This window comes from Macrotis lagotis, chromosome 7 (genome assembly GCF_037893015.1).
Source record: "Macrotis lagotis isolate mMagLag1 chromosome 7, bilby.v1.9.chrom.fasta, whole genome shotgun sequence".
In the NCBI taxonomy this organism is placed as follows: domain Eukaryota; kingdom Metazoa; phylum Chordata; class Mammalia; order Peramelemorphia; family Peramelidae; genus Macrotis; species Macrotis lagotis.
Genome location: NC_133664.1, coordinates 138,481,575 through 138,493,984, shown reverse-complemented (window position 1 = coordinate 138,493,984; position 12,410 = coordinate 138,481,575). Strand labels below are relative to the sequence as shown.

At 40.0% G+C, this 12,410-nt stretch overlaps 1 protein-coding gene across 2 annotated transcripts in view; it reads left to right on the top strand.

Moving 5' to 3' along the window:
• The first annotated feature begins 520 nt into the window (after window positions 1-520).
• The window catches only part of CAPZA2 (capping actin protein of muscle Z-line subunit alpha 2), a 53,871-nt gene continuing 41,981 nt past the window's right edge, over window positions 521-12,410 (top strand). The window contains exon 1 of one of the 2 annotated variants that reach the window (XM_074193853.1): window positions 521-781. In XM_074193853.1, the coding sequence (XP_074049954.1) occupies window positions 773-781 (9 nt within the window). In that variant the 5' untranslated portion in view covers window positions 521-772. Of the gene's footprint in view, window positions 782-6,718; window positions 6,873-12,410 lie in introns of those variants that run through there. The other variant, XM_074193852.1, reaches the window with a different exon arrangement.

Genomic DNA, 12,410 nt, shown 5'->3' with positions numbered 1-12,410 from the left:
GCTTACTCTGCCATCTTCATTCCCAGATGTCATTGAAGATCTTAGTTTTACCTTTTTGTACTAAAATAAGGACACACTGCATGAATTGACAGTTCTAGAACCAAACTCTTCCCATGGTCAAAACAGGATTAAAAGAAAGTAGGTCATATAAAAGTCCATCTTGTAATCCTCAGACTAGAATTTGACAATAACAATCCACTAAATGTCCCCACAGGCTGTCCTCTTCCTCCCACATTATGTTCTTAAAGTCTTTGAAAAAGATACCTTAGAGTTCCATAGATAATTTTTTATACAGTTGACTCATGAATATGTTGGAAAGAAATTTTTGCAAGGTCAAAAAGATATGATAGAAGGAAGGGAGTGCCAATGATATCTGTGTATTTTGCAGTTTGGAGAATTGTGTTTTTTAGTTTGTTTCTAGGTTTTATTTTGTTTTGCTTTTTCCTGATTTAGAGATAAGTTTATAGGGCCATTGAGTTCTCTCTGTCTCTCTGTCTTTCTCTCCCTCCATGAAAGCAGGCTTTTAGGGTAAGAAGAGGTGAACTTGTAAGAGAGCAGAGGTCCCAATCCTCTGATTGTCATGTAGAGAGAGAGAGAGAGAGAGAGAGAGAGAGAGAGAGAGAGAGAGAGAGAGAGAGAAGGCGCTTTTCCATCTCTTTTGTTTTTAAAATACCTTTACTTACGCTGAGAGTGAAGAGGTTCAGAGATTTTCTAGTATTTACAGTCTAACCAGGAACTGTAACATCCTCCAAGAAGAAGCTCCAACAGGACTATGGGAAAGGTACCTATTTTGTATATTTACCTTTGTATAATTTTTATGCATTATAAATACATTGATACATTAAATATGCTCTGTATATTTACCTGTCTAGCCAAAGCTACATTCTCTGCAAATCTTCACTTGTTCCCAAGATGCTATCGTGTGTGTGTGTGTGTGTGTGTGTGTGTGTGTGTGTGTGTGAGAGAGAGAGAGAGAGAGAGAGAGAGAGAGAGAGAGAGAATATTTGTCTTAACCTCATGAATCTTAGTCCTTTATCTTCCTTTTTTGTGGGTCTTTCCTATCTGAATTGGGTACTGTATGAGTAAATGTTGAGAAGTTGTTAAATCTACCTTTATCAAGCAAAAAAAGTTATTTTAGATAATAGATTTAGAGGCGCAAGGGACCTTAGAGGTACCCTAGTTCATACTTGTATTTTACAGATGAGGAAATAGAGACCTAGAGAAGCAAACTGATTTTGCCTAAGTTCAAATAGGTAATAAGTAGCAGAGCCAGAATTTTAACCCAAGGACCCCAATTCCAACTCCAATGCCCTTTCCACTATATATCTGATTGAGCTGATTCCTGTTTAGATGATTTTTTTGTATAACTTTTCTGTGAGCTAAAATTTCATAGGTTCATAGATCTAAAATTGGCAGACTTGAAAGACTAAGCAGTCCAAATCCATCATTTCACAAGTGAAGAAATCAGAACCCTAAGTTATCAATTGATTTGTTCAAGATGACAAATAGTAAATGAAAGAACCATCCAGGTCATCACCCTTTCCACTACAAATGTGATCAATATTTATCTGTCTATGTGCTTCCTACATTTACATTTCTGTGAGGACTTGTGAGAATGTTAATAGTTAAATATAATCTGACAGATTGCTCAATTGCCAAAGCTAAAAGTTTGGTAAGTTAGGTGGCACATTGAATAGAGTGTCAGGTCTAAAGTCAGGAATATTCATCTTACTGAGTTAAAATATGGTCTCAGACACTTGTTAAATGTGTGAACCTGGGCAAATCACTTAACCCTATTTGCCTCAATTTCCTCAATAGTAAAATGAGCCAGAGAAGGAAATGACAAATCACTCTTGTATCTTTGCCAAGAAAACCCCAAATGGAGTTGCAAAGAGTCAGAGAAGATTGAAATGTGAACCTCAACAAAAAGATATTAAGTTCAAGAACATATTTGCTCAAGAACATATTTGTTCAAGAAGCACAAGCACTTGAGAGACCCATCTCCAATAATTGTGATGAAGAATGCCAGCACAGAACATAAAAAGAGAAGAATCTTGCAAATAATGAAGGTTGCTTGGGTGTGCTGGATCTCATGAGTCTCTTTAATTCTCTGAGAAGGGTGGGAGCGGTCCTGTTACAGAAAGGCTTGTTAAGAACTATATGTTACTGCTGGTATCACCATGGAGACCAGAATGTAAAGTGTACACACTCTCTGACTCAAATTATTGCAAAATAAGATCAGATACTGATGAGGCTGCTAGGAAAGGAAGTTGGTCAAAATTTACCTAAAATCTGCAGGGTAGAAGATACTGTACTACCAATCCCTTGTTAGCTGTTGTAGTAGAACAGATCTGATGGAGGAGACAACAAGTAAGATCTAAACATAAAAGAACAAATCTTCAGATCTTTTGGATGTCACAGAAACACCATAAATGATCTGAGGGGAAAGTCGGTGAAAATCTTTTCTATTCCCTTTGTTTAGACTTACTGACACTAGATTTACTGACATTTAGAAACATTAGATTAGCTATCTGCCAAGCCTGGGAGTCACAAACAGAGAAACACATTTGTCACTAAACACATATTTTTGGCTCTTTTGGAAGTTATAGGCTAGAGGCAATTAGTCTTTGCTAAATTTTATTTTAGGGGAAAAAGACTTCTGTCCAGGACTGACCAATGACAAAATAGTGATTTTCATCTACCAACATATGCTCATCAATATGTAAACATTTCTTAAAGATCTATTCTGTGCCAGTCAACCAGTAGGTAGATAAGTTCAATGAATGAAATAATCCCTTTTCAGAAAGAGTTTACATTTTAATGTCTTCAAGTCAAAAGGCACCTATTTTCCCACACCCCAACCAGTGTCATCATGTCCTTTCCTCTTCCCCCAGTTGCCCTTAACAAAACCTATTTTCAATTCTTTGTGTGTCCATAGAGTCAGGATAGCAGTACTGTGATGCCATGGATGACCAATGGATTTGGAATTGGAAGAGCTGAGTTGATTCCTGGTTCTGCCATTTACCACCTCCTAAGACTTTGAGTAGCTAGATATCTCTGTCTTTCTGGTCCTCAGGTTCCTTATCTAAAAAGAGCTGGTTTAGACTAAATGCTATATGAGATCCTTCTACGTCTATAACTTATGATATAGGTCCAAGAGTCAATTAATTGTAGGACTGTGAGTAAATTACTTAATCTTTCTGAGCCCTGTGGAGGTCTGTATATGGTTAAATAATTAGATGACTTTATAATGTATAGTTAAATAATGCAGATAATATATTATTGTTGTTCATCACGTCTAACTCTTCATGACTGCATTTGGAATTTTCTTGGCAAAGACACTGGAGTAGTTTGCCATTTTCTTCTCCAGCTCATTTTAGAGTTGAAGAAACTAAGGCAGATAGGGTTAAATGATGTGTGTGTGAGGTCATACTGCTAGTAAATGTCTGAGATCATATTTGAAAGCTCTGAAAGTCTGGTACCACCGAGTTGTGAGAAGTGATTCTGAATAACACTATATAAGGTGTGAGCTATGTTAAAGATAAGTAACAGTTTATTCATTTTTTACTTTGTAATTTTACCTTTGGAAAAATTGATCATTTAGTTAGAGCCTGATGCTTGAGTTGTGAGTTTGAGCCCTCTGTAAACTAGTCATTTTGCTTCCTTCTTTGCTGGTAATTTCACTTCTAAAAAAGCCAATTGCTCACAACAGTAACCCCCATCATCACCACACTGAACATGTAATTTGAAAGAAAAATCTTCAGGCAAAGTAATCCAAAATCCATGCCCTAGTTTCAGGAAGCTCATCATTAAGCTAGAAATTTGTGTTTAATTAAGGTATGACTCATTAATTGGTCACATAACCAATAGGTGTCAGAGACAAGACTTAAATCCAGGTCTTCCTGACTTCTCCAATATCAGCCTTTTATCCATTACACCATGTTGCCTCATATAATATATACACAAACCTCCCTCTTTCTCATTCCCACATCTGTATTTATGGGACACCAATGCTAACTGCTGCCTGAGACAATAAATTATAGCCAGCAAAGTTATGAATTTCAATATTTTGTGGTTCTTATTCTGTGGCTACAGAGCTCACTCATAATGCTGGTCAACCCTTCACAAGAGCTGTTAAGAGCCTATATCAGTCACTATAAATTCCTCACCTCTATTATGATAGCATTTCTCTGTATTCTTAGGGTTTAACAAAGTGCCTTCAACACAGGAACACTGTGAGGTATTGATTGTTATCACAGTTTTCCAAGTGGGGAAACTGAGCCTCAAGGAAGATAAAATGATTTTCATAATATCCCACATCTAATAAATGATAGACCCAGGACCTAAAACCTCCATTTTATAATAAAAAGTAAACTAAAAAAATGGAGGCATCAATGGCAACTTATCAACAAAACATTATGATTTTATAATTATGTTTGTATGTGTCCAAGGAATAATCATCTTGTAATTATTATAATAAACCTTCTGAGTTTGTTTCATTATCTGTAAAATGGAGAAAAATATTGTGCCTCATAGGGTTATTGCAAACCTCAAAGGACTATACAGCTGTAAATTAAAAGTTGGATGCTAAAGAAAAGTAAATACTATATTATACATATCTCACATGGGCTAAGTGGTAGATATAAAATATATATATATATATATATATATATATATATATATCAGTTGCTGTGTCATATGTCAGTGGTGATGGTTTCATACTCTTCTCAGGGCCCCTTTTTAATAGTTTAACAGTTGGCTGGAATTATGAATGAGTTCTGTAGCAAAAGAAAAACAGCAAAGCTAACTGTCCTAAAGTGTTGAAAATTTTAATCTTATTAGCATTGAGTTCTAGTTTCCTATTGGTCTAGTCACCCCCTGAGGCCTCTCTTTCACCCACCTCATCTAATCAGTCCTAATCCTGACCATCCTACCTCTAAAAATCTGTTCCTTCTTCCTACTGTTATCACCTGTCTGGTACAGTCCTGTGTATTGCTAAATTATGTCTCTAGCTAGTTTCCCCTGCTTTCATTTATTTTCTCCCTCTGGTCCAAAAGAACAGGTCTGGTTGTATCACTCCCCTACATGTGGAAATTTCTTAGAACTTCAAGAACTAGCATTCAAGATCTTATGCAATTTGATATTGGACCTTTAATGGCTATATTTCACATTGCCACTGTCATAAGAGGAGATAACATGTATATGGTTAGCAACATCTTTATTTCAATTATCTCACAACAATCTAGTGATGTAATTCACTCATAAATCCCTGAACAGTGTGAAAACTGAATATCATAAAGATTAAGCCATATATGATGACTATTAAATATCAGAAGTGGAATACAGGGAGAACTAGTAACCAAAGGGGTGGAAGTCGCAGCCAGGCAGGCTTAATCTTATATATGGTGGAGAGAAGAGGATATCAGGGTTAAGTGACTTGCCCAGGGTCCACACAGGTACTACGTGAGAACACATTGACTCTAGGACCAGTGTTCTATTCATGGTTATCTAGCTTGCCTCTAGATTTGTCTTGATAAAAGGAAAAAAAATTCCCAGAATAGATAGACTGTCCAAAGATGGAATGGGGTTCCTTCCTGAGGAGGTAGTATAGATTTCTCTACTTTTTTTTTAAAGGTTTTTGCAAGGTAAATGGGGTTAAGTGGCTTTTTTTTATTTTTATTTTTTGCAAGGCAATGGGTTGTGACTTTTATTTTATTTTTTTTTTTGATTTTTAGTTTTTGCAAGGCAATGGGTTGTGACTTTTATTTTATTTTTTTTATTTTTAGTTTTTGCAAGGCAGTGGGGTTCAGTGGCTTGCCCAAGGCCACACAGCTAGGTCATTATTAAGTGTCTGCGGTTGCATTTGAACTCGGGTCCTCCTGACTCCGGGACCGATTTTTCAAGGAAAGGCTGGATTTTTTTTTCATTGAAATTTTATTTTATTTTTCTAAATCACACGCAGTGCTAGCTTCCCAGCAGAGGGGCTGGATTTTTAAGGGATGCTGTGGAGGAGGCTCAACTCAAATCTGGACATTTGGGGGCTGAGTTTTCTCCATCCTCATCCTCAGGCTCCCTTCGCCGCTTCGGGCGTAACGTAGCTCCTTCCCCTCCCCCACCGGCCAGGCCGGCCCTAGTTCAAGTCCAAGTTGAAGTTCCCGAGTGTAGATTTCACGCTCCCCCCCCCCCCCCGGGGGGACTTCCACACTCAGTCTCGCCTTCTACCACGGCAGATCTGGGTTGTTTTTCGGCACAAACGAGTCTGATGTCTGTCCCAGATCACTGGGGGGCCCGGGCTCACCCAGCCGGGGTGCTCCCCACCCCAGAGGGCCCCAGCTCCCCCAGTGCTGGGGAGGTTCCCTTCCTGCTGGCTGGTCGGCCTCTTTTTTACTGGAAAAAAATAATAAAAATTAAAATTAAAATTAAAAAAAGAGTATCTGGCACACGGTGGGAGTTTAGCCGGTGGTCGTGGGCCCCCCTCCACGGGGGAGAGCGGTCCGCAAAGGTCCGTCCCGCGCCACACCCCCGGGCGTCTGGAGCCGCTGCGCTGCCGCAGGCCTTTTAAGGCAATCGGCGCCTCTCCTCCAGTCGGAGGCGGCTCCCGCCCTCCAGGGCGCCCGCCCGAGCCGCCTCATTGGCTGGGGCAGGGCGCGGGGGCGGGGCAGGGCCGGAGCCGCCCGGCGGGGGCGCTCACGGGCTGCGCGCGTGGGGGGGAGGCAGGCAGTGCGCAGGCGCCGGGCCCCGCCCCTTGCGGGGGCGCGCAGCGCCGCGGAGCGGACGGGAAGGGGGAAGTCAGGTGGCCGCCGCCGCCGCCGCCGCCTGTCGCCAGAGGGAAGATGGCGGATCTGGAGGAGCAGTTGTCGGACGAGGAGAAGGTAGGCGCGGTGAGGGCAGCGGCGCCCCGGGTGTCCAGACCCGCCGGGCGTGGGGAGGGCAGGGGCGGCAGGGGAAGCAGGGGGCGCCGCGCGCGCGGCCGCTGCCCCTGTCAGTCAGCCCCTCCGCGCCTCGTAGGGCCTGGCCGGGGCCGGGGCCGGGGCCGGGGCCGGGGCCGGGGCCGGGGCGGGGGCTCACCGTCCGGCCGCGGGGCAGGCTCGTGGGGGGACCCGCCGTGCATTTTATTTATGTCTTAGACTTTCACAATTGACTAGCTCGTCGCGCTGCATTTTGCAGAAACTGAAATACTTTGCGTGTCTCCGACCACCTAAAAAAAAAAACAACCACCCCAAACTACCTTTAATTGCTTCAGAGGAGTGGGGACGGCGTATTGCGATGACCCCTCTCGCATCCAGAGCCAGGCGATTGAATGCACAAATAAGGAAATGATTCGGCTTCGAAAGTCAATTGAAGCCTCCCTTTCAGTGGCCAGCCAGATGGTGGAAATGTTCCTAAGCAGAAGAAAACTTCATCCGAGGCGGCCTAGCCCTCGGGAGGAGGCAGTAGTAATGACAGAAGTGGGGAAAAGGAAGCCCGGGACTTGGATAAGTGCAGAAGCGCTCGTCGGCCCCCGGATACCCCAAGTCTTGCGGGGTTTGCTCAGTGTCTGCAGTCAGAGAATCCAGGCACTGGAAATGTTACCATCTAGTGTCAGACCTCATCAAAATTCAGTACGCTTAAAGCGGAGGAAAAAAGACCCTTAACTTGGAGTCAAAAGAGCTAATAGAATATTTACACTCTTCCTGTCTTTTTCGGAAATCATTAATAATCTTCATCTATATTCTGACTGATTTCTCCTAACCCCAGTTAGTTGAGGGTCGTGTAATACGGTTGGTTAATATAGGACTGCCGTGCATTCTAAAGGTCTAAAACAGCATATTTCTTTTAATTATATGATTGGGGTATCTCTGTGTGGTTTAACTGGCATCGGAAAGGAAACCTACTACGAAGTTTTAATCTTTCCATTAAAAAATACTCGTTAAAATATTATCTACTGTCAGCAGTATATATATAGGCTTACTTAACAGAACTGCAATAAACTTTTGTCATTGCTCAGACTCAGTTAAATTCAAGTAAATGTTTAAACAAAAGTAGTTTGTTTCTAAATTTGTCTGAATTATCTCATCATTTTTAGCTTGTGGAACTGAAGTTTTTGGCGTTTTTTTTTTTGTTCGTTTTTTAGAAGGAATCAGAAGTCCTGTTTAGTCAAGAATTGTTTCTAGGGCTAAGGGTGGCTCCTGAGTTTCATTCTGGCTGTGATACTAGGAAATTTATTTGACTTCTCAGTGCTCTAGGCAAGTCTCAAGACTGTAATTGCAGAGACATCCTGCTGACTTGCATTGGTTGAGGGAAGTCCTCTCAGGGAGTTCCTTCACCTGATTCCTATCACTTGAATTATTTAATTACTTTGCTGCTTCTTACTTTAATCTTCAAGAGTTTTTATTTTTCTGAATTTTTTTTATCCTAGCTTTTAAACTTAGAAGATATTATTGTAACAGTAATGATAACTGATAGAAAATCGGCAGTTAAGAGCAATTCAGTTCATAGCTTAAAGGCTTATGTACTGTCAGAGAAAAAAGTTTAGATAAAAAAAATCTGATCCCTGACTTCTAGAGTTTGCAATCTGGTGAGGAATATGACACACGTGTAACACTGTAATATATGACTGCATCAGAAAGGTACAAAAATGTGCTGGAGGAAATTAGAGAAGGCTTCATAAAAGAGTTTTAGAAAGTTATCTGCCTAGGACACTGAAAAGCTAAATGCTTGTCAGACACAGCCTACTGCCCTTTAGGTATTAGGTTGGACTTGAATCCAGGTCTTTCTTTATTTGAACCCACCTCTATACAGGGCAGCTAGATGGTATAGTTGGTAGACACTTGGGCAAGTCACTTAATTAACCCCGATTAACTCAAATCCAGAGCCATCTCCAGTCATACTGAATCAAATCTGGACACTGGATACAGACAGCTCTGGAGGAGAAGGTGAGGGTGGTGACTTAACACAGCCCGTCCCTCACTCAAAACCCGATTCACTTGCATAGCATAGCATCACCTCCCTGATGTCATGGTCTTTGAGAATGAAGAACCAGCATCATCACTAGAACCAGGCCATACTGCCTCTCAGAACAAAGTTATCTTTAGTAATTTCAAGTACTTCCTTTTTTATATAATTCATTATGAGTCAGCTGTAAACAATCCCTTTTTCCTCTTTGTACTTTTATTTGTATTGCCTGCTGTTGACAAAAAGAAAAGCAGTCTTTTAATTTTAAAAATATTTCATAAGTAAAACAAAAGCTCTTTTTATGGAAAAGAAAATTTTATTTATTTAAGGCAACGGGGTTAAGAGACTTGCCCAAGATTACACAGCTAAGCAATTATTAAGTGTCTGGGGTCAAATTTTAACTCAGATCCTCCTGACTCCAGGGCTGGTTCTCTATCCATTGCCACCTAGCTGCCCCCAAAGTTCTTCTTTCTAAAATTAGTAATTTAATTACTCTTTAAAAATGTTATTTGTTAAGGGCGGCTAGGTGGTGCAGTGGATAAAGCACCAGCTCTGGAGTCAGGAGTACCTGGGTTCAAATCTGGTCTCAGACACTTAATAATTACCTAGCTGTGTGGCCTTGGGCAAGCCACCTAACCCCGTTTGCCTTGCAAAAACCTAAAAAAAAATGTTATTTGTGGGGCAGCTAGGTAGATGATAGAGTACCGGAATCAGGAGGACCTGAGTTCAAATTTGGCCTCAGACACTTAATAATTGCCTTGCTGTGTAACCTTGGGCAAGTCACTTAACCTCATTGCCTAAAATAAAAATTTTTAATAAAGGAGAAGAGGAGAGGTAGAAAATGGTTATTTGTGCCAACACTGTAACTTTTGTTTATATGCCCTCTTAGGGCCTTTAAAAATATTTTTTCCCTACTTCTTTGGGTAACTTTTCTAGTTGCATACAGGTTTTGTTTAGTAAAACCAGTATAAAAGCAAAAGCTCATTGGGTGACCATTGCTGGAATTAAAAGGTCTTCCCAGAATTAAAAGATCTAGTCAGTGATGATGCTTTTTGTTTTAACAGAAGACATGCTAGGAGGGAGGCCAGCAGGCCACTAATTCCCATTCTCCAAACTAATTGTCACTCCGTTGACAATAATTGCTATTCCTCAAACCCCTTCCCCAGGACAGACCCATACTCTTGTGACTAGGAAGAGCAAAAAAGGGAAATGACTAGGGAAGTTGTCAAGGAATCTAAGGCACAACTATCTTAATTCCAAGAAAGGAAAGGAAAGTTTAGTTTGGTCTTGTAAAAAAAAATGCATCACACTCTTCACAAGGATTCCTAGATCCACTTTCACTCTATGTCCAAGGCTATGTAGGTGCTTCAGGATATGACTGCTTTCCTACCTTTGAGGTACCAGTAAACTGGGAAACTGCAAGTATCTATCTAACATGGAATTTTCGAGACCTACAACATCCATATATTGAGGGGTTCCAAAAAGGGACAAGGAGCATGGGTGGCCATGGCATATACTGCTTATTGAATAGAAAACAGACTCTTTAATCAGGGCGTCTGTGAATATAGAGTTTTAAAAAATTTTTTATAAATGAATTTCAATATAATCTGTTTCCTTTTTATTCCTATGTGTTTTTATTTTATGTAAATAAAAATATTCTAGCAAGGAATTCATAGGTTTTACCTTAGAAGTAAAAAAAAGAATTAAGTCACTGGCACAAAAAAATCAAGGTACTTTGCTTTTATCAGTAGTTAAATTTTTTCAGAAGTATATAATTAGATTTTTTTAAAAAGATGAATCAAAAAAGGTTAATAATCTTTTAAGGGTCTCATAATGCCACAGGGTAGCAGAAGGATATATAATATGTTCTGGGAATTCTCTCTTCCTAACCAAAAGTAACAACAGAAGTATGAGGGGTATGAAAGTACTGACTAACTTTATTGGTTAAAATTACTTCTGTATTCAGATACAGAAATTGAATATAATTTTAACCCTTCAATTCTTCGTGTCAGCTATCTAGGGTCTACTCTGTTCTGTCAGCTTGTGAAACCATTTTGTGAGAAATAAGATTGTGTGAAGGTTTGTGACTTTAGGTTTAAAAAAAAAAACGCCAAACTTTGGGACCATAGATTTAGAACAGGAAGGGAACTTCAGAGTCAGGCCCAAAGAGATTAAATGATTTGCTTGGGGTCATATAGCTAGTAAATGTCAATATCAATGTCTAAGGTAGGATTCAAACACAGATCTTCTTGACTTCTAAATCTTGTCTTTTGCCTAATATACTTCTCTGAAGTTGGTAATGTTGAGGAAATCCAAGAGTCTTAAATAATAACTGAAAAGTTCCCTTCTCTCTACATTTTCTCTCAATAATCCTGTCCATTTATGTCTTTAATTCTCTTTATATGTAGTTATCCCAATTTTTGGTCTCCAGTCCTGTCTTTTCTCATAGAACTCCTGTCCTACATTTAAATTGTTTAGACAGTTTTACTTAGATATGTCATAGGTATCTCAAAATCAGCATGTCTAAAAGCAAAAAAGCAGACTCCTGGTCTCCGAAACTACCTCTTTATCCAGAATTTCTAATTTCTGTTAATACTGCTAGCCCCCTCAGGCTAATACACGTCAAGACATCTAAGTTTTCATTTGTCTTGTTCTTTTGCATTCAATTAATGACCAAAATTTGGGTCACTGTATCCCTTTGAATCTATTCCTCTCAGTTCCATTGTCTACTATCCAAGTTCTGTCTTTATTATCTCATGTCCCCACTATGACAATAGATAGCCTCCTTTCTGGTCTTCCAGCTTCTAATCTCCTCATCTTTGTACTGCCACCAGATTAATTTTCCTAAACCAAATGCTATGATACTGAAATTCCCTTTCTAGCTCCTGAATAACTTCTAGTCTCCTTAAGCCTGGCAGTTAAAGTTCTATAGAATCTCTTTTCAACCTATCTTTCTAATTTTAATTTCATCACTTCTGTTTCAAAATTCTTTCATAGTATGGCCACTTGTTAAATATGCTTTGTTCTTTCTTGCCTCCACTTGCTAATATTGTTCCTACACATTCTTTCCTCCCTGTCCCCAAAATATTGTTTCTGAAAATCCCAATCATTCTTTGTTGTTTTTTTTGTTTTTTAGATTTTTGCAAGGCAAATGGGGTTAAGTGGCTTGCCCAAGGACACACAGCTAGGTAATTATTAAGTGTCTGAGACCGGATTTGAACCCAGGTACTCCTGACTCCAAGGCCGGCGCTTTATCCACTACGCCACCTAGCCGCCCCCAATCATTCTTTTTTTAAAAAAAATTTATTTATTTAAGGCAATGGGATTAAGTGACTTGCCCAAGGTCACACAGCTAGGCACTTATTAAGTGACAGAGGCCCACATTTGAACTCAGGTCCTCCTGACTCCAGGGCCAGCACTCTATCCACTGCTCCACCTATCTGCCCCCCAGTCTTTTTTAAGAACCAGTTAACTAT